Source organism: Arctopsyche grandis, chromosome 8 (genome assembly GCF_051622035.1).
Source record: "Arctopsyche grandis isolate Sample6627 chromosome 8, ASM5162203v2, whole genome shotgun sequence".
Classification (NCBI taxonomy): Eukaryota; Metazoa; Arthropoda; class Insecta; order Trichoptera; family Hydropsychidae; genus Arctopsyche; species Arctopsyche grandis.
In genome coordinates, this window is record NC_135362.1 from 24,237,305 (window position 1) to 24,264,381 (window position 27,077).

At 34.8% G+C, this 27,077-nt stretch overlaps 1 protein-coding gene across 2 annotated transcripts in view; it reads right to left on the reverse strand.

Moving 5' to 3' along the window:
• Positions 1 to 24,132, reverse strand: part of LOC143915453 (guanine nucleotide exchange factor DBS-like) — a 93,496-nt gene extending 69,364 nt beyond the window's left edge. The window contains exons 1-11 of one of the 2 annotated variants that reach the window (XM_077436113.1): positions 24,003 to 24,132; positions 5,734 to 5,974; positions 5,555 to 5,645; positions 5,245 to 5,475; positions 4,194 to 4,327; positions 3,994 to 4,113; positions 3,326 to 3,446; positions 2,259 to 2,409; positions 1,932 to 2,086; positions 1,664 to 1,858; positions 1,380 to 1,544 (exon numbers count right to left, since the gene is read on the reverse strand). In XM_077436113.1, the coding sequence (XP_077292239.1) occupies positions 1,380 to 1,544; positions 1,664 to 1,858; positions 1,932 to 2,086; positions 2,259 to 2,409; positions 3,326 to 3,446; positions 3,994 to 4,113; positions 4,194 to 4,327; positions 5,245 to 5,475; positions 5,555 to 5,645; positions 5,734 to 5,974; positions 24,003 to 24,060 (1,662 nt within the window). In that variant the 5' untranslated portion in view covers positions 24,061 to 24,132. Of the gene's footprint in view, positions 1 to 1,379; positions 1,545 to 1,663; positions 1,859 to 1,931; positions 2,087 to 2,258; positions 2,410 to 3,325; positions 3,447 to 3,993; positions 4,114 to 4,193; positions 4,328 to 5,244; positions 5,476 to 5,554; positions 5,646 to 5,733; positions 5,975 to 14,540; positions 14,794 to 24,002 lie in introns of those variants that run through there. The other variant, XM_077436115.1, reaches the window with a different exon arrangement.
• Positions 24,133 to 27,077: the final 2,945 nt, after the last annotated feature.

The window sequence follows — 27,077 nt, forward strand, 5'->3', positions numbered from 1 at the left end:
TATGTCATCGACTTTACAGAGTCTTTAATTAATATTATGTATTAGATGTATTATGAACATTTATAAGGATTGTAAATAGGTTTTTGAGCTCTTTTTCCTATTATGCTGTAGATTAACATTAGAATAATATAATACTATGATTACTAACCAAATTTAATTTAATTGTAAAATAGAAAATGATCAGTAGATCAGTAGCTATTAAAATAGATATAAGATGTATTGTGAACATAATTTCGTAATAATAAAAAGCATTAAAAAAAAAAAATTCATCATTTCGAACGGGTTGGATCGGTGAGTGTGTAATGCGCGCAATTTTTATTACAATTAATATTACGTGTTAAGAAATGTTCCTGCACCAAGTCATGTCTTTCTGTGGGTATTTGATGGAAAAAGCGTACATACATATGTTCATCAACTTCAAACGACTTCAACTTAGTGGAATAGTAACATCCAATAGGAAATTTCAGTTATAATTTGCTCAGGAAAGTGTCGAAAACATGTTGAGCTCACCTGAGTGATAGTGTCATCTTGTAGCATATTACAGTTTGGTTTTATTTAGCTTCTAATTATTTCTGTCCCACCCTGCACGATATGTGCATAGTAAAGATATGTAAGTATGTAAGAATCGAGATGTGTTTAGGTAGCACCTTGTAGGCGTTTGTAAGGCGTTTGCCGATGATCTTGAGATTTTCAGATGTTGTATTCAAACGACACCTACTTCCGAAGACATTGAACCTTCAAGGTAAAGGTGTAGGACTTGACCCACTCATAATTTGCATGCGTATATGCAAATAGGGAAATATTGTGAATTAAATAATGAAAGAAAAAAAAGCCGCTTGCTCATCATGTCAAAATAACGTGGGAAAATATTACATCACTGTTCATAAATTTTCAATGATCAATTTCAAAAATAAATAAAACAATGAATAGTGTGTAATAAAAATTGATTACTATAAGCGTTCTTGAATATTCTGGAATTGTCGGAAGCTTTGTTATTATTACGTAAGTTATGTCATATATCAGACGTAAATCTCAGAATTGTTTGTTGACGCAATTTGATTTAATTACTGATATAGTTATAAACTAGAAAAGTATTAGAAATAATGTAGTCAGCTGGAGGCTTGAGTACTATTTATATAAGTCATCACTGTATACATATGTAGAATAAGTGAAACCAACGTTGAAATACATAGCAAAAACATTATTCTGTTTTTAATTGCTATTCCTAATATGAAAATGTTAATAGTTAAAGAAAATATATGTAGTTCTTACTATTAATTTAGTTCAAATTGTACAAAAGTCGACAAGTAGAAGCGACGCTACGATAGTTAACAGATGCATCTCACCATCGAATTAAACAGAAAAATGTTAGATCCTACCTTCTGCCTAACACAATTGTTAGTAACAGCATCATGTTGAACAGGAAGGGCGGGAGCTTGAGGATTCACCTGTTGAACAGGTCTTGGTGGACGGATGACAGCTCGCTGCAAAGATTGACGGCGAGCACCCAGCATCAACCATACATCATCCACACGTTGTAAAACCTATACAAAATAACACAAGTTAATATAATATACAGTTTCTTGGTTATCAGAGTAGTTCCATATGTAATTGACAAATATAAAAGAATTGCTGGTTTAATAAATATGGGCTTTCAACTCACTTGAGTAACTAATGCTTTGGTTTCTTGCGTTGCCGACTTCAGAAGGGCTTCCCTGAATTCGTTCGGAGCCGTCAAACCAAAGTGATGGGCAGCTTGAATGAAGGCGTCCAGGTTGTTAAGCTCCGTTGCTGGTGATGACGAAGGTGCAACGCTAACTGCTAACATTTCAACTCCGGCAGCACACCATTGATTTGCCTATGAATGTATCATACGTAATTATAAATTTTAAACGTGCAATATTCAAGTAGCAATTTATTTATGTATTAACCTTATCAATGCGATCCATCAGCTCTCTGGCTTTGGATAAAAGTAGATGTCGTTTTTGGATTTTTTCTTCCAACAATTTATTGGTTCTACGCAGTTCTTCGCATTTTGATTGAATACTATCTATGGCACTTAGCGGATTTAGCATCAAGCATTCACCTTTAATGGTATATAATAATACATTATACTTTCATGCTTACAATTAGGACAATGAAACTATAAAACAAACTGATTTTTTTTATTATCAACAAAAATTTAATGGTTGGTACAGTTACGTATTTTTGCTGTACACTCTATAGTACTTTGGAAAATTAATTAAAGTATAACTCACCGACTTGAACGATTTCCTCAGCACGTTCTACATCAGACATGCATATTTTTTCAAAAGCATTGATTTCTTTGATGAGAGTATCTACCCGACCTGCGGTTTCTCCGACTTCAGTCATATCACAAGCCGTCTTCATATGAGCATCCAAAACAGCCTGAAAATGGAATAAATCATATAAATTTTAACAATAAACTAACCTTTATTTAAATAATGGTTTCAAAATAGTTTGAAAAAAAAAAAAAAATGAATTTTTCAATTCTAAGTGTTCAATTGTTTCAATCCTTTTTTCACATTCAACAAAATGGCTCCTTACATTCTGTGCAACTACAAAAAATGTCGGAAACCCTTACAAGTTAAAGCATGGGTAACCAGTTGCTCTCACGCTTTCTGCATGGAACATGGCGAATTTGAATTCAACAACCCGTCTCGGGGTGTGGTCACTTGTCCCGCTTGCAACATTCAACTGACTGACAAATACGACTTGGTTCAAGCTGATCTTGACCCGCCCGAAGGTTTCAAATCGATCGTATTAGCTGGAATGAAGCCTGACATCGCAATGGATGTAGCAATGAGGTCGCTAGCATTCTGGACATACCAGGTCGAAGAGGAGACTCGGTACCAAGAAAACAAGAGCCGTCAAACTCAAGACAAAATAAAAAACATGGAAGAATTCAACTTGGCAACTGTGCAAAATTTAAAGAAGGAACTATTGACGGTGAAGAATAAATTGGATTCAGTGCACGTTGAATTCGAAAAGCGGAAGCAGCAAGCTGATGAGTATTCTGTCAGCTTGGAAGAAAAGGAGAAGAAGATATTGAAGCTTCAACACGAATTGTTTACGCTTCGAAGAAATTCGTGTCGCATAAACGAATTCGACAAGTCGGTACCGAAAAGGAATTTAAATTCAATGGACTTGGTCACAGGCAGACATCAACAGTCCAAAAATTTTGAACTTCAACTGAGCACTCCGATGAAGTTTCGAGAATCTCCACGATTGTTCCACAATGTCACGCAGAATGGAGATGAATTTATATTTAATCCTGCTCGTAATTAAATGCTTAGCAAATTACCTGCATTTCTTTGAAATCCAAAAGAAATGTCCTAAACAACAACCAATGGTTCAACTTTGATGAATGCCTCTGCCAAAATTCATCGAATTGCCTCTCCGTCTCTTCGAGCTGAACGAGCAATCTTAAAATAAAAATACATACTATTATATTATTTGTTTGTTTCAATTTTAGTTAATTATAAAATAGGAGTAGGAGATTTAGCTATTAAGTTATAAAGTATTTTTTCACAAAGTACTATATCATTATGTATCATATGAATTCAATTGATTGACAAAAATAAATAAATTTTAAATTGAACACTAAATAATAAAATTATGTCAAGTTTAATCATTTAAAAGATACTCCTCAGTTATCTACAAGGCAAACAAGCACATGGTAGATTGTCCACAGATTTCTTCATGAATCAGTGCGCAAGGATTATATTAGCATCATCGGAGTATGTACGAGTATAATACAATGATTTTTGTTGAAAATTAGATCAAATTTAAATTAAATAATTAAATCAAATGAAAAACAAAATAAATAAAAACAAACAACACAAATGGGGGGGACAAATTGCACCTACAGCCAGCAACAATGAATTACTGTAAGTGGTGGAACAGAAAACAATTTAGTACATTCATAGAAAGCACTACACTACGTTTAAATAATGGATAATTGTAGTTAACCTTTCCACAGCAGCAATATGTCCGATAGCATTTTCTGGTTGACTTTCCTTTTTCATATCGCCTAATAATTGTTCTCCGTGACTAGCAGCTCCCAATATTTCCTCTTTCAATGATGTATACCTTGAATGTTTATGTTCAATTAAATTATAAAACAAAATAATGTTTATATATAAATTGTATGTATGTTATTAAAAACGGACTTTGATCCTTGAGATTCTAGAAGTTCTCGCGTTTGTTGCGGATCATTGCCGAGATCACAATCGACGATGTCTCTCATGAAAACGTCCAGATGGGAGGAAACTTCACGCATCAAACCAGAAAATTTTTCTAATGCCTGCAAAATAATAAATAAAAAAAATATATTTAAAAAGCATTTCAAATAATATTTAAATTATTTTCTGATTAGAAAACATTAAATTATAGATATGTACATATAAGTATTAAACTGTACACGATTAAAACTCTGTTTTTATGTAAGTTTGCTTTATTTATTTATTTTTGAACAAAAATTGTAAAATTTGCATATGAATATTTATGTAATATGAAATTAAAAGATGTAGTTTGTATTTGGAGACTATCTATCCTGAGACTATCAGTATCTGGCAGCTAACAGTGAATTTTGTATGAGTTGCTTAGTATTTTTATCGGCAAGTACTGCAATTTGAAATGCTAGTGGGGCTCAGTTGATAACTTGTTTGTGTTATATGTGCCGGAATACTGGATAATTGAAGTTAATGTAAAGTGCCAGATGTCGATTATGAAAACTTAAATCCATTTTAGTTAAGATCAAGTGGAGAAACAGATCGGTTAGAATCTTGTTGGAAGATGGTTTCAGTTTCAAGAGTAGTTTCATTGCAAACTTTAATCCATTTTAGTTAATAACTTCGTCCAAACATCATCAAGGCTAAAATTCATAGAAAATCTCGGTGGCATGTCAAGTTCAAGGGATGGTGGAGAAACGGATGGGTCAGGATCTTGTTGGAAGATGGTTTCAGTTTCAGGAGTAGCTTCATTGGAATCTGCTCGGGAGACAGTTTCAGTATCAGGATTTATGAGAACAGAATCTGGTTCTATGGAAGTTTCAAAGGAGGTTGCGTCAGGATTTGGTTGAGTGAAAGTTTCAGGTATAGCATCATCGATTGTATCAAAGGATTTATAGGAATTTGGAGTTGGTTTAACAAGAATCTAAAAATGAATTGTTTGCATTATGTTATGAAGTAAATGATTGTGTTAATAATGCACAACACTAACGATTCTTTGTTGGATCCATTCAGGGTGAGAGTAGGGCAAATCTCCACCAAGATCAGCCGTCAGTTGAGATCGGTCAATGTTGTCGTACAGTTCGTCGACAGTTGAACACACAATGACTTTAAATTTGAACTCTTCTTTGAACAGTTTGCTGCTAACTTCGGACAAAGCTTTTTGTATAAAACTAGCCGGTCGGAGGACGTAAACACCATGGATGATCCCGGGAAAAAATTCCTGTAGAGTAAACACAAAAATGAAAACTTAGTATCCAAAAGTATGTTTTAGAGATGCAAAGCAATATGATGGTACTCACAGAAATTCTAAGTAAGACTATTTTAATGGAATTCCAACGATCCTTTCGCCTATCTATAATTAAATGGAAGCCCAAATCTGCCTCTTGTAAGCTGAAATGAATAATTGTTACATTTAAATCTCTCATATTTAATTTGAACGGTGTTCTAGAACATATACATATATGTAGGTGTGACTTACGAAGGAACTGAAGTAAGGTATAACAATAATCTTTGGTATTCTTGAGGCGCTAGGGTGTGGAAGTTAGAGTGATCAGGAAAGGTGATGAGGGGACAGCCATCTCGGGATCGTCCGCCAGTGAGCAGAGCATACTGTGGTAGTAGCAGCTCGGCAACAGCTCGACCTTCACCGGTGGCCCCGGCGACCCCACAACCTGATCCATTGATTCCACCCTCCACACTGGAAGCGTCTCCGTCAGTATCTGAAAAGAGAATGAAACATTAATCAAAAGTTTATGAAAAACACTATTAAAAATGTGGGCGATATTCACTGGCTATCTCTACAACTCTGGGTCATTTTACTGTCCAACTGGGGTCTCAGAAAGGAATCAATATAAAGAATGTATCGATCTATTGATTTAATACTTGGCTTTAAAATTACTTAAAGTTGGATTAGGATAGATTATTATCGCCTTAGATGAAATGGGAAAATATTTACAGCACCACAAAATGAAACATTATCGTTACAGAAAATGGGTGACAAGAAAAGAAACCAACGAAAAAATCTATTTTCGCAACTTAAACTCGGCGATTTAAAACAATGGATAACAGGATTAGATTAGGATTAAAACAATAAAGATAAAACTGTATAGTACACAAACTGACAAAGTGTGTTAGGCCATGCTTATACGGAAGTATTACTGTTGTCATTTGACGATTTCATATTCTGTATTTACATATTTATTTTTAATTTACATTTTCCCCATGATGCCATTACAGGTCGCCCCTGTGCGACACACCTATGATATTAAACTTGTACATCATATTCAAATAGTGGTAGGATGGTTTTGCCAATTCGGTAAGGAACCGTTTCAACAATGAAATCAGATCAATTGGCAAACTCTGATAGGAAATGATCGACTTGAAGTTACGAATATCGAAGGCTGACCAGCAGCACTACAGGAATACTCGGAAATAAATTATTTTCAATCGAAGTCAACGAAGGACTCGAACCCGGCAACATCTCTGTGGTTAGCATTGACGCAAACACCGAGCTATACTGTTCTAACTCTGTTTCACAAAGGAGTATTTTACTAATTCTATCATGCAGATTTGTGACCGGTCAATAAGCTATACTGACATTTAAAATACATATCATTCAAATGAAACTAGTGGTTTTCTAGTATTGAATGATATTCGTACTCCATATACAATTTTGTAGGAATTACGAACTAAGTAACTTATTTCATAAATTCTGAAAAAAAAACTACAGTAGAACTTCAATTATCCGGATTGTTAATAACAAACACAAATTTTACGATTTTGCTGATTTGAAATTCATAACATAAAAATTCTAAAATAAGACGGAGAAATGAGTCAGTCTTCAAAATTCAATACTGAAAGCAAGTTAGTTTCTTGAAAATTTGATCGCGATTTCAATATTTATTTGTAATATTACCAATATGGAAAAGAAAACGTGTTGTGTTATCATTAAAAGACAAATTAGATATAATTAATGCCTTAAAAAGCGGTGTCTTAGGACATTTTTTGTCAAATAAATAAGTTTACTGATTCTATAATGTCAGAAGATGGAAGCCCAGAGCGTAAGGTTATGAAAAAATCAGGAAATTAAGTCGAATGGTGTATTTTTATGTGGTTTATTCAAAGAAGATCGTCTGGACAGCCAATATTTGGTCCATTATTTTATGAAAAGTATTCGCGATTTCAGCTTCAAAAAGAACGGCTTGCTTTGAGAAAAAATCCATAATTGAATTTCTTAATAAAGAATAATTTAATATTGATCTTCATGTATACTAGGGTTTTTACCCAGCTTCGCTCGGTATTTGTAATATAAACAGCTTAAGCATGGCCAATCTAATAGTTAACATTTTATTAAATGTATTTGAATAGTTTTATTTTATTTAAATTTATTAGAATATTCATTTGTTTTTCTACGAACCAACAATAGTTACATACTTCTTTCGAAATAATATATTAGATGTAAATGTAGACAAATAAAAAAATGATTCATACTGAATGTACAAGTCTTTCCATGTCAATTGTGATTTTTTCGATTGTCCGGATATTTCATTATCCGCACTAGCTTCAACCCCAATTAGTCCGGATAATCAAGGTTCTACTGTATATCTTAATATTTAGTAAAGATTCGAACCAATAATTGAAAATGCAATCAATAGATGTCACATACATACATATCTTCAATTTTATTTTATCTTCAATTTATACCAGGAAGCCTAACAGGTAACCCCAATGCACCTTCTTGGCCGGAAACATTGTACATTTGATACAAATATTGTTAGTATTATACAAAGTACATAAATACATATCAATTAATATCCACAGAGGCATCTATGGTTGAATTTGTAAATTTGCACCATTTTAAACAATTCAGCGAAATTCAGTAAATACATATCAATTAACATCCACATAGGCATCTATGGTAGAATTTGTAAATTTGCAGCATTTTATACAATTCAGCGAAATTCGAGATTGCTGAAAACTCGAGATTTTGCGAGAAAATGGGTAAGGTTGCCAATTTGTTGGAACCGTTTCAATGAAAATCAGATAGATTGGCAAACTCTGATAGGAACCGATCGACCTGGAGTCACAAATCCAAGGTCTGGCCAGCAGAAACCAGTGGGATTGAAACCCGTGACCACTCTGTTCAAAGCATTATATGCTAACCACTGGTCTATTCTGCTGGTTATATATATTGAGTAAATCAAAATAAAGATCTTTTGAACCAAATTATCATATCAATCATACCGATCTCTTCAGATGTTTTATCAGCACTTTTTATAATACAAATAAATACATACGGGTCTGACCTAATTCTGCAGAGGTTACCAACCACTGGTCTCAATTTCATCACCTCTATTGTGATCAATGCATAGTTTTTTTAATGCGATAGCATCGGAGTGTCCATTCAATCGACAAATTTTAATACACCATAGAAAGCGCCGATAAAATAATAAATTTGCTAACAGACTATGAGAACGACATAGTTCATCGATTTTTCCAACACAAAATAAAAATCAAAAAAACAACAGGTTATGAAACATCAGAGATTCTCACATTTTATTTTATTTCCAGAGAAAGCGTGAGCACCCATCGACAAAACTGATGAAAAAAGAACACATCCATTGAAAAATATGCTTTGCATAACGAAATTAGTATGTATAATATAAGAAGAACCACGATAGTTAACAAACGCGACCTCGACGTTATATAAACTGATTTGATGATTACTGTGACGCGATTCTTTGGAAAAATCAACGGTTTTTACCTGTGACCGTGAATTTAAACTCAAAACACGCTAAAAAAAATAAACAAAGCGCACCGAATCAACAATTTCGACGGTTTTTTGTCAGACAGATGACAATCATCAATAAATGAAACGGATAATATAATGCGAGGCCTTCGCGATAAATTGACTTTGACCGGTAGGCCTCCGTCTGTTTTTTGGGATCAGGTCTGTTTTATATATCTTTTATATAAAGAAGTTTATAAGCCGAAGTCAGAGGTGATCAATCACAGACTGAAAAGTTTTTTTCCCTGGTGTAATGAACGACAGTTATTTATTGTGTGTGCTTCTTTGATTCGTTCCCCAGACGGTTATTAGCAGTATTGTCGGTTTTTAACGTCAAATTATAACGGCTCATTAAATTTAACGTCAAATGTAACGGACAGTGAATTCAATAATTGGTTTTTAATTCTTCTATTAATATTGTTTTCATTTTGACATTACTCAGAAGTTAAATTTACAGTTTTCTATTAAGAACCATAAAATACCATCTCACGGCACAAATATGTATATGTACATATATATTTTAAACATATATATAAATATATATATGCCAGGAAGGCCTAACAGGCAAATCCCAGTGCGCCTTCTTGGCCAATAATAAATAACTTAAAGAGCAATTTCAGAGAGCATCAAATTCGAGATGCTGTTGAAAACTCGTTGTCAGCATAAAGTTGTCAATTTGTTGAAACCGTTTCAATGAAATCAGATAAATTGACAAGCTCTGATAGGAAAGGATCGATCTGGGGTCACATATCCAAGGTCTGGTTAAAAGCACCGGGCCAGGGATTGAACCTGTGATCGTTAAGTTGAAAGTATTACACGCTAACCACTGATTTATGCTGATATGTATACTTCTTAGTCCGTTTTTGGAAGTGATAAGTGATGAAGTTTGGAAGTAATTTTTTTTTCAACTCGTATAAAATTTACTGAAAAAGTATATTTACTTTTATTCCAACTTTCATCTTCCTGGACAACGCTTAGTCAAGTCGCAATTCTTTTTCTAAACCGTGCGTTGAATATAAACGGGCACAATACTAATCTGTAATACAATATTTATATTTAAATACATTCAGAGTTAGGAAATTTTTTTAAAAGGTTGTTTTTGAATTTGACGGATGAAAGTTTCATGAATTCGAAATCAAAACAAATAAATGAGAGTGAAAAAGGCAACTATTAGTACTGCTTAAGTGAAATGTAAAAGGGTGGTAGAGAGCCGTGTTTGGATAGCTGGTTGTCATTGTTCCGATCTGACAAAATATTCCGATGTAAATTGTAACGAGTTCGTTAATAATTAAGCACCTACGGTCTAAATTAGAGTACAATGATATAATTTGAGAGACATTTGATGGTTCTAAATTGAAAATTGAGAATTTGTATACCAAACAAATAAACATTCAATCAAGTCAAGTCAAGTCAAGTCAAGTCAAGTCAAGTCAACGATCAAGTAAAGTCAAGTGTTTTACACGAAGCACACCTTCAAATCAATTAAACAACAATACATAGTTAAAAGTGGAACAAAACAATAGCAAATCCGCATTATTATGTTGAACGATTTCGCCAGAAATTGGAGCGAATCAAAAAAAAAAAACGCGTCAAAAATCGATGTGTTCCAACGAGAAAATACAGCAAGTTTGTGCCAATGTTCAATAATGCTACATACGAAGAGTTGAAAGTTTCTATTTAGAACTTCCATAAAGCTTCCCCCCCACTGACAATTATGTAAGCCACTCTGCAGATGCTGAAAAACCCACCCCAGTCTACTTGGCGCCAATATAACATATCACGTAGTTAGAGCACAAAGATGATAGCCCTACAATGTGGCTTAATTACGTAAAATAATTCAATGTTTATATTTTATCAGAGCACCTTTGGTAGCTTTTCAAAATTATGTCCCATTTTTTGGCAATACAATGCATAACCCTTTGAATACTGATCAACGCCGATCGGCGTATTGCCAACAAGTCTGAAAAACGCCGATAGGCTTTGTATTTTAAGCATGTACGAAGTAAACAAGAATACTACGCGCTAAGCCTTTCCAGGTAGCATTGAAAAAAAAAAGCATTGAACATGGATCGTGTAATCCGTGTCATTAATAGAGGTAGGATCGGAAGCGTGCTTTTTCCAGGAAACAGGGCGTTTTGGGTATATTTTCCAGGAAATAGAGCAAACTACAAAACTAGAGTGCAAAAAAAAAGGTTCATCATAAAAATGAACAATGCACGGCGAACAATAAACAAAGAACGGCACGCTTCCGGTCCTGCCTCTAATCATTAATTTGTCAACGTTTATAAAGACTGGTTTACACCGGAATTTCTGAATTTATAACCATAGCAGAATTTCCCGATGGAAATTCCTAACTGCTGAGTATTTTAGATTGTGGCTTGGCATTTAGATTGTGAGCATTACATTTTAACAACAATGAAGAAGATATAACTAGTTTTGGACAAATACATTCATAAATAGACTTCTTTTGTTTATTTCATATTGTTGCAAGATTTATTAGATAGTCTAAACACACCTTTACAAAGCTTGAAATCCTCGCCGGTAGTTATCTAGGGTTTGTTTGAATTAGCTACAATTTTTTAACCGGCTTTTTAAATAATTCTAGTTGGAAATTTTCAGCGTGGCGGGCTTTCAACCGTAAAGAAGTCAGCACTCAAAGATATAATAATGTTATAATTTTTATATTTACGAATCAATTCCTTTCCAAAATCACTTACTTATATCAACGGGAAAAATATTGGTAGGAAATAAAAGCATACAAAATTGAAAGACATGGAGTGAATAATGAAAAAATATAATTTTATATAATATTTAGTTCCTCTGATTTACTCTATCTTGAACAATCGGATCTAGAAGAGTTTTCCCATTTGCGCTGTAAGGACGCAATATTATTATATATTGTATACCGCATTATAACATACATACACACTCGGGTGTTTGCCTACTTCTTCTGTATTGACAAAGTCTGTATTTGACACCGAGAAATACCAAGCTAGTTTGTAATGTAATTACTCTTTTTAAAATAAGCATTTGTATAGCTGGAACTTTTATTAAATGCGATTTCGCCACTGAAAATAACAATTCTCCCTATATTTGTATACTTTGCATTGTATATTTGCTCGTTAATTGAAAATCTATAAATTCGAAGTCGGTCCTGAGCGGCTGATATGTGATATTGATTTACTTCTGTTCTTAAGGAGGGCATTCATGGAGATATTTTATCTAAAGGCGCAGATACACAGAGTTTCGCGACATGTGTTTTTTAGAGATAGTTTTGCACATGTAAAAAAACACTAACACGCCTGATCTATGCTATGGCACCCAAGCCAAAAATCCGTATATTGACATAGGTTTGACAGTGATTCCTATATTTGAATACATGTTGGAGAAACTTGTCAAAAAAAAACCCCTGAGGTGTAAGATATGCTTTTTCACCGCATAAGGCAAGGAACGCTCCCGTGCCGTACGATTTAGTATATTTGTGCCTTAATGGATCTCGGGCCAATATATTTGTCGTAGCTAGACACCCTACGACAGACACTACTTATGATTAAAGGCCGGATAACCAGGGTGCCGCGTAATGTTCAAGTGTTGTAAATGCATTGTTAATGGTTTGCCGAACCTTTTTTACAATGGATTTACAACAATGGAACAATGAGCGGCACCTTGGCTATCCTACCTCTACTTATGATTATTGATGCGTGGACGTGTAGAGGGGACCCAGAGATCGGAGAGAAAGACGCAGCTAGTGTGTTAGAGGTAGTTTATTGATGTTCACCCACCGAATTCATACGTTCAGCTCCGAATGGCATACAGTTCGAAACCGCTCAATATTTATACCCATGGTGAATTCTCCGCACAGAGAAATCATTGGTCGCAGGATCGCGAGACCTCATTGGTTGTTGTATACGGCTCTTTTATACGCTGAGGCCTTTTTGGCGCGAATTCGAAATCAGGTGATCAACGCTATTAAACCATTGGTTAACACGCTCCACTCATCTAATCTCTACGTTACAATATTATTATTTGTTTTATCAATATGATATCAACGTTTAATTTCGATGACTAAGGAATACGTTGACAAGGCTTGATAATGAGTAGCTACGTGCATCATATTATGGTAAAACTCAATTCAAACTCAAAACGATTGAGTGAATCGAATAATGCCAATTTTACACATGGGTCATTGATGTCCAATGACCTACATATATTATATATGTGTGGAGACAATATAAGCCTAATGCTATACGCAAACGACATGACAATAGTAATACGATAATCCCAAGTGAGGAACTGTCATTGAGGTAGCATCGACAGCTACTGAAAACTTTCCCAGGATGTTGTGTTTTTAGCATCATTACGTATGTACATATTTATGTATGTGCATCCATATGTAACTAGTTTATGTAACTATTTAAATAAAATAAAATAAAATAAAAATATGATTCAAAATCTTTCAGGTTCATGATGAGATGCGCATAAAAGTAATCACTGCGACGACATACTTTAATATGTTGTAATTATTTATTATTTATTGATTGTTTGTAAAATAACTCATCTAATTTCTAATGTTTTAATTTTAATCATTACCGACTGTAGATGATGATCATCATCTACAGTCATTCACCATCCACTTATGGGGGAAGGCCACTCCAACACGCTTCCACTCGTCTCTGTTTTGCGCAACTCTTATCCATCTCATCCCACAGATTTTATTAATTTCATCTACCAATCTTCCAGGCGGTTTTCCTTTTACCCTATTGCATTCTATCGGGTACCATTCTGGCACTTATTTTGTCCACTTTTCGTCCATTCTTCTAGCTACATGGCCTGCCCATTGCAATTTCAATATATTCACTCTATCCACTATTTGTATCCAATACCATTGTCATACTTCTCACCTACGTATTCCGTTTCCTATCAATAAATATATGTGTAGAGCTCGAGTATTTTAAACAAGATATTTTTATAAATTAAATTCTATTATCTTTTTCAAATCAATCTATTTCTATTCTTCTATGTCGAGGAATGAAATAACATAAATTTAAGACTCTTTCAGAGACAAAGACTCGTGTTCGCATTAATGATTTTGTCAGCATTTAAAAATTAAAAATTGAAATAAATTTACCTTTGCGAATTTGCACAGACCGCAATAATAGCGTCATCATAAAAGTAAATAAACAATATAAAAATTAGCTTTGTTTCCGAAAGAGAAATTGCTAATTTTACATAATAAAAAAACAAAAACAATAACAAAATATCTCAATCATAATATAAAACGTTTGCGTGAAAATTCACACAACTTTTTTCCTCCCATTGTTCAATAACTCAATCCGATTTTTTATCATACGTATAATATATTATTATTATAATTTTATTCAATCAAATATGTGTCGAAAGTGACAATTGAAATATAAATAAATAATTTAACTATAAAATCATATACAATGTATTTTTAATATATGAATAAATACAAAAAAAAACAATAACAGACATACCTAAAGCAGGTTTGGCGAAACACTGCATGGGTTTTTTCCCAATGTAAAGTCGGTCGTATATCATTTAAACTTTCACTAATTGAACACACATGACAAAAGAACGTTATACATGAAATTTACACATATATTTCACACATGAAAAACACATGACAGACGAAAAACACGACCGATCTGCTCGAACGAATGATGGACACTGCATGGGTTGAGCCAGAACGAGATTGAGTTGCGGTTCAGTGACGACGCAGAGGCGCACTCTTATCACACTAAAACCAGTTAAAATAAATAAAATACAAAGCACGTGTCTTGGATCCAATATGACGTATGTCGAAGAAGATTTTAGACTAATTATTATCATTAGGATGACCTACCGAAACGCATTTTCACCAGATTAGTCGAAATTCTAGTCGAGAGTTCAACTGACCAAAAAATACATGTGGTTATACAATATTGCACAAGGTAGAAGTGCAGCTTCCGAGTTGTTTGTGGGGTAGCGGTGCGGGGCGTGCGCTTCCGTAACGCTTCCGCACCGAATCGCACGCATAGAAGTTTACACTTCAAGCAATAATATTTAAAAAGCAATGATATATGAATAGAAGGTTCATTATTTAGGGTTTTATATACGTATCTGTAAGTGGTGTCACACGTACATGTATATACATATTATATATGTATAGTGTGTAAAGATAATATTTTAAAAAAAGTTTAAAAGTTATAAGAAACATAGCATGGTGGTAAAATGTTTATATTTAAATAAATACTCTTGCCCTGGAAACTATTGACAATGAAATCAGCCTGGATGAAGATTTTTCGACCCTTTTCTAAGTTACAAACAGCAATTATTTTTAATTTATCTTTCATCCCAGTATAGATTTCAAGTCATTGTTTTTTTTTATTTTAAATGCCTATTCATTAGCACTCGATGAAAAATTTAAGTATATTTTTTATCATTTAATTTCTTTTTCTCTACAATAGAATAATTAAACCAAATTTACACGTTTCTAGAATGTTCGAAACCGAAATGTTACATTATGGATTTTTTGAACTTACAACTCTTGTAACTTACTCCTAATTAATAATTCTTTATGTAATTATGTTTTCATGTATTCTGTACTATGTACATATACGTATGTATGTATGTATGTACTTAATCGATTCACAAAACTTTGTATAGGTATATTGTTTCATCTCCAAACTTCTCAGCTATAGTTAAATGTTCTTCTTTGGATAACAAGGTAATGTGTATGTTACAGTCGACGTGTATTTTCAGTTGTAATATATTCCAACTAGCATTTTAGGTCATTCATATTCGAATACAATTCAACTAGTAAATTATATCTCTACAAGCGCAAATACACTTTCAACCATGTGCGACAGTTGTAATAGAACAGTTGAGTTTTGACAGTCCTGATATTTTTACAAATGCTTTAGGATTCAATAATGCATTCATATTTGCTAGGTAATAAGTATCGTATTACGACAACTAAGAACGTGAGTTCAAAACAAACAAAAATGTGACTTTCCAACTCAATTTACTAGTAGAATGACGAGTTCACGAAAATCTAACCTGGTACCAACTTATAGTTGAACTGTATTTTCAATTGTAATATATTTCGACAAGTTGGAATGTAATTCGCCATATGAATACTTACGTGGGTTAGACGGAATATATTCCAACTAGTCAAAATATATTTCAACTGAAAATACACTTCAACTATAACGGTTTTGGTAGCAAGTTAGATGGAATATATTCCAACTATTCAAAATATATTACGACTGGAAAATACACTTCAACTGTAACAAATATACAAAGTTTGATCCAAATTGGACAATACAAAAAGCAATATTCAGAAGAACAGACTTATATGTACATACATACATATAAGTCTGTTTTACGACTTTCAGCTGAATACAACTACTTGCTATTAAAATTTTCAGCATTCTATAGGGCATAGAAGTATAGACGTGAAAGACATAGTGGAATGCTAAATCAAACATGTGAAACAACTCAATTTTAAAAATAGTAGTTTATTTTCACGGATGCATTGAAAAGTTCAACAACATTCAACGAGGCAACATATACATAGTTTGGTTCTGAATGGTTCAGCGTACAGTCTTAAAACGAATACTTCTGGGTCCTTTTGTTGGAGAATACAATTATTGTATTGTTGACACGAGTAATTTCGATCAAATTCATACATGTTGAAATGTGATAAACATTTAGTCAACTTGTTTACACGATTAAACCAGGAAAACGTTCATTATGGTGCAAGGATAAATTTGCATCCTCATGTTCGTGCAGGATCTAATTAATTTTGATGAGCTGTCACACTGTATGATATGGACTTTTGATTGTTCAGAATAAACGACACAATTCAACGTGCTTAAAAAAAGGACTCTATCAAATGTTTTTACAATACAAACTTGTACAAACTGAATGAGACCACAAAATATACAAATATGCAATATGAACATGCAAACGAATTTTCAAGTTGCAACAAACTTATCGGTAACAGCTGACGAATATTTGACGAATCGCATTATATAAACATCATTTCCAATAAATGATAACATACCAAAAGTTATCATTTATACCAAAAATACCAAAGCCAATCCTGCAAACGCAAGATAGCAACCTAATCAAATACTATGTGTAATGCGTAAAAAATTGCAAAAACAAATAAATTACTAGCAATACCCAGTATCTGAGCGTGTCTGGTGAACCTCAAGGTGATGAAAAAACATGAGGTATGAGTACTAAAGCGTTACATCATGTCTGTGTATCGCTGGACCGCTACAATAGATCAGATTCCAGTTGATAGTTGACAATGGGTACCTTTTGACAGGTGAACAAGGTGATTTCATGGGAACTTCCATCCGAACCAATCAAAATCAAGTACCAGGTGTTCGCAGGAGCTGTGCCGCATCAGCAACGGTATCAGACAATCGATATTTACAAATTATTAGATACAAATAATAACAGGTATGACTAATTCGACGGGGAGTACCATCCGATAGCGCAGACTTGTGACACTTTTTGAAGTTGTCATGCTGTGCTGCTTTCGTTACCCAAAAATAACGAGTTCCACTTCAAGGTGTCAAGAATGACTCTCCAGGTGGTGATGGGTCTGGTCGAGCAAGTTTCAAGCATGCGGATTGTATTGTTAAATCTGAATGGACACTTGGACAGGTTTCGATGCAGTGAAAAATGCTACCCAAAAATATGACATGTTTATGTTAATATCAGTGTCGGCCTTACACCCGATGGCGCCCTCGGGCAATTTTTTCTAAGCATCCTGAATGGGTTTTGGCGCTCTAATTTTAAATTTTAAAGCGCCTTTGGCGTATCGTTCGGCGCCCTAACTTATTTGGCGCCCTCGGGCGCCGCCCGACCTAGCCCCCCCCCCACTAAAACCGGCACTGGTTAATATGTACATATGTACATACATAAACTCAGTATAAGATAAGAAATTGCTTAGGTCTCTACTAAATATGTGTGTGCTTAGATTGACATGTACCATGGAATCGTGATGATTGTTTAGTATAATATAGTTCCATAGTTTATACGTGCAGAGGAATTCGTCTGATTATTTTGCACAACGTTCAGAAGATAAAACTAGTAAAGAAATATTCTTCGCGGAATATTTAATTGCATGCAAATAAAATGTTACTTAAAGATTATATTTACATAATGAACTGTATCAGAGGTATGTAAAAAGGTAATACATGGCTGATCTGATGATAGATTCAATTTTTTGCCATACTTCTTGAGATGGTTTCGTGCTGAAGAAAAAGAATAAGATATTTGATAAGGGTATCATGGAGATGTCTCAAATCTCTTGATATGTTTATTGGGATCGTCCATGCAGAAGATACATACATATGTACATATGTATGTAGTTGCTACCAAGATGTGGAATGTGGATGTTCAGATGTGTCTTGATACAACTGTTAAGACGGTTCTATGTAAAGTTAATACAAGCAAATCTTCAATCTACTCATCAAATCATAAGTAGGTACTTTCAAACCTGTTTTCTACATAAAACTATGGGAAATCACTCCTTGACTGCACGTTGATTTGAGTTTCCTAGTCTCCTAAACTGAGCACCTTTTTTGAGCAGAAATCCTAAGCAAAAATAAGACACTACACATTATAATGAGTTAGCTAATATAACTTGGCATATTTTAAAATTAGAATATCAAAAATAGAATATTATTCTCATTCAATATGTTCAATTAAAATAAAGTATACGCCGCAGACGAAAAACTTTTCAGATGTTCGAGAAAGCCTAGTGTAGAATATGAGCTCAATGGGTCTCTGTTCGATGAAGAGTATCTTCAAAAGTCATACAGTTTTTCATCTATGTATACATTTTACTTGCAATTGTGATTTAATATTGCAATATTGGAATATTATTTTCGGCAATAATTATTAAATTTCAATTTTTTTCAAAACTTACGAAAGGGTACGGAAATTTTAGATTTTTAATTTCGTGCCCTGAACAAAATGTGACGTCACATCGTGATGTACATACAAACATATGTAGAAGCAATACGACCTTGTCCTTAAAAGGTTCAAGTCTTAATGTTTTGTCAATCATAAAACCGCAAACTTTCCCACCGAATGACACCATAAGCTCCCAGTACGAAACTTCGTGTCAGTATATTTATAGGACAAGTTTTTTCAAGGACAGGTTTTGTATAAAGGTCAAGGCGCATACGATCGTAGTTCGACTTCAACCTTATCTAGAATGGATGCTTTCGGTTGGCCTTCATCGCGTGACGTCATAAGCCCTATTGCTAGACCTCACGATAATAAAGTTGGGGCTTACTCATTCCCGCGATTTTTAGTATTCCAGTCAGTTTCACGCTATCGACAATGTTAATCTTGATCGGTTTTTTTTTTTTACTTTAAGTACCCGTTAAGTCCAAACAAAAATTTAGTTGGAAATTCATTTTATTTGGAATTGTTGACAATTTTGTAACCAATTTCTTATACCTTGGCAATGAATGGAAAAATTTCAGATCTCGATTCCTATCGATCAGAACAAATTTGCTGAGCAATAAGAATCGCACATTTTTCTTACCACTGCCAAACGAACTGAAATTAAATCGTTAGTTTTCCGTCGGTTTGTCGCTTACAATTTTTTTATATTTGACTGAATTAATTATAGACGAAAATCTAAATTGAACTCAAACCAACAGCTGATGTCGTAAGAGTCATAGGCTAAGTTGATTCAATTTTATGAATACGGTTTATAAACTTAACTAAAAAGCTTATATGTATGATCGTTTTGTATGGAATTTATTGGGGGGGGTAGGAAGTGACTGACCCCTGCTTTTATCCCTGGTGGAATACTTTCTAAATACTTACGCCACTGACAAAAAGTATAAAATGGCACTGTCCCAAAACTAAAGCAATTTTCGTCGACATGTACTACAAAAGCAATAATGGCTAAAACAATTGAGTCAAAAATAGTATTATTGATTAACTGTCTAGCCATGGAGCGTTCAAAATTACAAGCGAAGCGACAACCAGATCAAATTAAACTACAGTTAGGAAAGTTCTTAATGCAAACGAATGGTTGTGTCATAATTGTCGGATGCTTGTTATTCAATTGAACTCGTCAAATGTTCCCAAATATTACAAAGGAAAAGATTGCGCAAACTGCACACTTTTCACTTTCCGATATGGGAGAGATAATAGGCTTATCATGGCGATTGAGAAACTTGATTTGCATGCTACTTGCACGATGACCCAATCGGATCCTGATGATTGTCGGCAATGCAAACAAACCCCAACACTTGTCGGGTGAGAGGAGAGGAACCGCTAGCACCCACTCGTCTCGAATTATTAGGGTCTCGATCCGATGTGATGGGCCGTCGCACTCAATTAGGGCTCGTTTGAGAAGACAAAAGGGAATCCGCCTGGTAGCAAGTTATTCCGAACGAGCAATTACTGGAGCTTTCAACCCGTCCTTCAAAAATTGATCAAAAGCTCTGGCGAGGAACTTTTCGAACCACTGAACAGAAAGGACGCCACCCATATTTTAAAAGAATCAAACTTGAGGAGGGTTAGGAAAGTGGTGACAATTAGTAAGGAGGTGAGAGGTTTTGGTCCACTTTGTAAAATTTTAAATTCAATTGAGATACTGTCCCAAATATGTCGGGTAAAATCAACATCTGGATGGGGAGGGTGAAATTTCATAATTTGATTTTTGTATGATGATTTTTAAATGTACACTTCTTAGGGAGCGAAAGTGTTACGGAAATGGAAACGGAAGCACTATCCGCTATCAAGAAACGCCCCAGAAGTTTCACTTACATATATAGCATTTTATTTTTATTTCATAGAACATGAACACTCCCCTTTACATATCCCTTCAAAGCGACGAGTGCACTTTTAAACAGATACAATCAATTTATATAATATAAGCATTTAATACAATGCGAATTCATACAAACATCCACAGTGACATACATATGTATATGGAGAAATTTTTGCATTTTGTAATCAAATGGGCAAACCTTAAGACGCTGAATAACTTGAGATTAGCAAAAGCGATAACAAAGGAGATGTCAATTTTACAGGAACCGTTTCAATGAAAATCAGGATGGCCCATTAGCGAAACGAAACGTAGTAAAAATTGGCAAACTCTGATAAGAAACGACCGACCTGGAGTCACAAATCATAGTCTGGCCAGCAGCGGGACTCGAACCTGTGACACTTTGCTCAAAAGCATAATTTTTCAAGCACTCAATTTTTTAAAAATTAAAACTTCTGAGTAAAAGCAGCAACAGCGGTAGTAAATATAACTCGTATTCCAATGCGTAAAAAATAGCGCCAGAGATTGTTAAGATATATGTTAGTAGTAGTCATAGTAAAATAGTAGACCGTCTCGACAATTTGACTTTACTACACAATATCACATAAATGTATGTAATTTAGCTTGGTAGTAGCCCAATTTTGAGGCCAATATAGTTGAGATGATCACTCCCTATATTGCATCAATCTTATTTCCAGTATATATACATAGATAGAAACCTAACTAATATAGTTTTGAGGTCCAAATCCTGGTAGAAATCGAAAATTTTGTTCCGTCACTTGTTTTTATAGAATTGTAATGAACGTGTCAATTATCTACTCTACTGATTATGACAGTTTCATACAAAAAGTGGGTACTACCAAATTGTCATCCCACACACCGAAACATTCTCATTATTTGTCTATCCACATAACAAGCAGTGGGATAACTACCAGAGAAGTGACCTTTCCGAAACAATTCACTGTATTACTGAAAGTAAAAGTTTTTATCGCGGAAAACCAACCACTCTACAAATCCATATGTACATAGATTACATACATAGTTAAGCATTATCAAAACAGACACATGTTAAATAACTGTTATAGGAGAAAGGAAGGAAGGAGTATATGTACATACGTACAGCAGTGTTGCGATAAATAACAGTACGAATGTGTAATTAAGAATGGTTTAATGCAAAAACATCTGTGACGTGTTTAAAGTCTTAAACATAAGCACCATTGTTCCAATCAGCCAGCTTAAACAATACAAATATTTTAATAAAGCACCCGGCGTGTCCAGGGTTCGAAAACGATTAAGAAGAAGGAGAATTATTCAGACAGAATTTCATTAAAAAAAAACTTGGCCTTAACGATCGACACGCGCCGTACATTATAAGTGGACTTATGGGACGATAAAATGAACAATTGTCTTCAAATTGATTTCAAATTGCGTTCAAACTTCAATACGACCTTGAGGTAAAAATACTGATTGACATATACACTAATTGATCTAGAATCACAAGGTATCTATGTACAACTCTTGTCTTGAATGTGTCATTAATTGATTACAAACATTATCATTTCACCTTTTGACTTTGTCAAGATACCAAGCAATTTTGAAGCAATTAGGTAAATATACGCACAATAATTTTTTGTTGCTTTCTAGATGGTTTCCAGAGAAAGATGGGTCAAATCTAACCAATATAAGGCGATGTTTATTTTTCAGCACGAGAATCGTTGAAGCTGATATCACCGTCAAAATGGTACCTGTGATGGGTTTGGAGAAGAGATATGTTGACTTCTAAAATATGCTAGAATCTACATATATCTGGTGGCGTTTCTTCATCGGTCTCAAAAGTGTTCCGTGCCTACTTAAGCCTCAAAAGTAAGGGGCGAAAATACACTGAGTGGTATGGGACGTCATGTGTCCCTGGCTTTCCGCTGTTCACGTACAGAATTAATATATTTGGGAGGTCCCACGTGTATGCATATCCATATGTAACCTTTAAGTTTCTTCAAATATGGGATTCACCGTTATCAATCACTGTCAAGCAAAGATAAAATATCACCGAAAACAGGGGGTGATTTTTGGGACCGTGTACCATGAATATGGGCTAGGGGTGCTGCGTTTTTTCGCATGTTTGAAAGTAACTAAAAAAAAACACGTACCACTGTTTTGATTCAGCTTTACAGTATTAACGCAGCTAGAAGATGGCACTAACTTACCAGGTTTGATTATTTTAATTAACCCTTTGAATGCTGACCAACGCCGATCCGCGTTTTGCCAACAAGGGCCTGAAAAAAGGTATTGTAGATAGGCGATGTATTTTGAGCTTGTACAAAGTAAACAAGAATACTACCCGCTAAGCCTTTCCAGGTAGCATTGAAAAAAAAATCCATTGAACATGGATCGTGTAATCCATGTCATTAATAGAGGTAGGATCGGAAGCGTGCTTTTTCCAGGAAACAGGGCGTTTTGGGTATATTTTCCAGGAAATAGAGCAAACTACAAAGCTAGAGTGCAAAAAAAAGGTTCATCATAAAAATGAACAATAAACAAAGAACGGCACGCTTCCGGTCCTACCTCTAGTCATTAATTTGTCAACGTTTATAAAGACTGGTTTACACCGGAATTTCTGAATTTATAACCATAGCAGAATTTCCCGATAGAAATCCCTAACTGCCGAGTATTTTAGATTGTGGCTTGGCATTTAGATTGTGAGTATTACACTAAACTAATTTTGGAAAAATACATTCATTAATAGACTTCTTTTGTTTATTTTATATTGTTGCAAGATATATTAGAGAGTCTAAACACAACTTTCCACAACTCGAATTCCTCGGCGGTAGTTATCAAGGGTTTGTTTGGATTAGCTACAATTTTTATACCTGTCTTCTATAGGATTTCTAAATAATTCTAGTTGGAAATGTTGGCGAAATTTTCAGCGTGCCGGGCTTTCAACAGAAAATACGTCAGCACTCAAAGGGGTAAGGTCTACTTACAAGGCAAAGGTAGCCAAGAAATACTTATATAATAGTAAGACTTCAACAATCCACCGACTTATTAACGATGGTACTCTAGAAATCAACAAAACATCCTATGCAAACAGGGCAGAAGCTCAAATTGCGGTGAGCGGTTGAACCAAACCACCGGAACTTACCTCTGAGCAATTTGAAGCGCCTCCTGCAGAATCCCAGAAGTTTGGAGCACGGTGCCATCTGGTCGAATCGAATCTGCCGTAGCCACTGGTATGTTAAAAGCAGTCGACCGTCTTGACCAGAAGACACCCAAAAACTGAACGTGTCCTATCGGCACATGATACACACCCGAGGATAAGGTGCGTTCCAAAAGATTTGTTTGCACACGGAGTAAGACGACGGCACGTGCATACGAAATATGATAAAAATGGTCACGAACGTGCAACGTCTTCGCCGCGAATGGTCAACCGGCGGATGAGAAAGTGACCAGCGGTGGGTCCACCAACATCAGAGATCGTCAACAGTCATCAACTCTGGCGGAAACGGATGTTAGATATTAGCAGAGTAAAGTATGCACAAAAAACTGACTGAAGACATGCGCATAGTTACATAAAGCAAATCCGATGACGCCAAGTACATAAATCACAATGCATTTGAGTATCAAGATCATACATACTCAAAGAGGTTTCATACAGTCATGAAACATTTATTTCAATCCTTTCACAGGTTGTATTGATAATAATAACGTCGCATTGTTTCTTTGCCATTCGTTTTTTATAAGGTTTATCCGCAATTGTTGAATTACCTCATGCGAATTACCCAAAAGTAAAACCCACTGCTTTTTTTGTAGGACAATACAAAAAATCATACAATATACCGCCAGAGACAAAACATCGAACATGTCGAAGGTGACTGATATGGATACAGAGGAAACAATTAAATCGTGATGCAATTGATGTAACAATATGTCTGTAGTTAAGAAAGAGCAATTTGTTTGCTGTAGGTGAGCTACTTGTCTGCCAACTTATAAGACTTTTAGGACGAAAACACACTGAGTGGTATGTATTCTCATACTGCGCGGCACGTCAGAGTTGGTACAAAAGGCAACTCTGATGGAAAGCTCTAAAATGGTAATGGCTCCAATCCAGCCAACACAATGAAAACTATAAGAGCGAAAACACACCGAGTGGTATGGGACGTCACGTGTCCTTGGCTTTAACAGTGGGTGTTCCCCAAACCGAATTCGGATGTACTTACACGTGCAGAATGCATATGTTTGGGAGGTAGCACATGTATGCATATCCATATGCAATCGACAAGTTTCTCCTACATTTCTTCAAATATGGGATTAACTGTTATCGATAACTGTCAGGCAATAATAAAATATCACCGAAAACACTCCAGGGGGTGATTTTAGGGACTGTATACCATGTATATGGGCTAGGGGTGCTGCGTTTTTTCGCATGTTTAAAAGTACCTAAAAAAACACGTACTACGTACCACTCAGTGTGTTTTCGCCCTACAGTGCGGACAGAGTAGTACGCGGCACGTGTTTTTTTTATATAGTTTTGCACATGGAAAAAACGCTAGCAGGTCTAATTTATACCATCGCAATCCTTGGCAAGATTCACACCTGGAGTGTTTTCGGTGTTATTTATCCTTGTATTGACAGTGATCGATAATGGTGATTCCCATGTTTGAAAAAATGTAGGAAAAAACTAGTCGAAATAATAAGATCGCACGAATTAACACTGACATGAAGACAAGCCTATTACAGCTGGAGTCCACCTAGGCGTACCGTGCCGTACGAGTGTATTCTTGCCATTATTCATAAGAAAGTATACTGTCTTAATATTATGTATATTAAAAAAATGAACTCAACGTTTAACCCAGCTTTAGGACAGTCGCTCGAAAGTTTTGTAGTTTAAACTTTTTGGTCGTAGAGCGAGCAACTTGTCTGTCAACTGATAAGACAATATATTATACTATCAATGAAGGACTTACAATATTCCATATTATTAAATAACGAACCCAACGCTTTAGCCTTGTTTTGTTAAACAAAAGAAAAGAGCGATTTGTTGCTTGATAAATCGCTTGTAGTGTCAGGCTAAGCATCGTTCGCTACAAAAAAATTCATAGCTAGCAACCAATCGGCCGATATATTGCTTGGTGAATGAATTGCCAGCTTAACCCTTTGACTGCTACAACAACGATAAATCGTTGTTTTGAAATCGGCGAAGATTGCTACGACGATCGTTGTTGACGTCATTAATTGTCGTATTTCAATACTTTCTTTGAGCCACCAGCGCATCAGTGGCACGAAACATTTTTTTTATATACGTATTTATATTTATTTTTCAATCAAGCTTTATAAATATTTATCAATTTTTTAAATAAAAGCTCTTCAATTTCGGGTTCATCATCAAAGTAAATTTCGGGTTCGTTGTCAATGTCATATAAGGAGTTATTACTTGGGAATTGATTATTATCGATAAATTCATTTTCAGAATCAGTAGAGCTGCTGATTTGTCGAGTTCCTCGGCGAGGAGCTATTATTTCGCTTTCATCACTTTCACTGTCCGATATCATTTTGCAGAGTTAAAATAAATGGCAAAAAACAATAGAAATCCGCTTTCAATTATATAGGTCACGAGACGTCACGAATTCATGCAATCAATCAAATGCAACTGAAATGCATACAAAATGTTTATGATACATGTTGAAAAATTATTTGATTATTAGAACCTTCGCATCCTTGTGTGTCTCGCTCATACGTACACAATTAAAACCAAGAAAGAAAGAGAGAGAGACCGCTACCTGTTTCGAATATATCGCATGTTGTAAGGATACATCGATATCTAAAAATAGATTATTGAAAAGAATAAAGCCTCGGAAAACAATCGTCAAAACTTATTTAGTGTATATATGTAGGTATCTCTTTCGCACGCACGCATGTAAAAGCAAAACAGAAAGAGAGAGCACGAGTTCACGACTGCTTCTTAAAAATGTATATAAAGTATTATAAAAATTACGAGTGTTCGGCGAAGTAAGTATGTAAAAAAAAATATTATATTTATTTTTTTTCAAAATAATTACAAATGTTAGCATTTTTCGCTTGGACATTGAAAAACCTCGTAGCAGCCAAAGGGTTAACATAGAATTGTCGTAACTAATTAGTGATACATATGTATATAAATTGACTTGAAATCTGTACACGATTCCGTAAATTATTAACTTAACTTTGCCAGAAGGAAAGC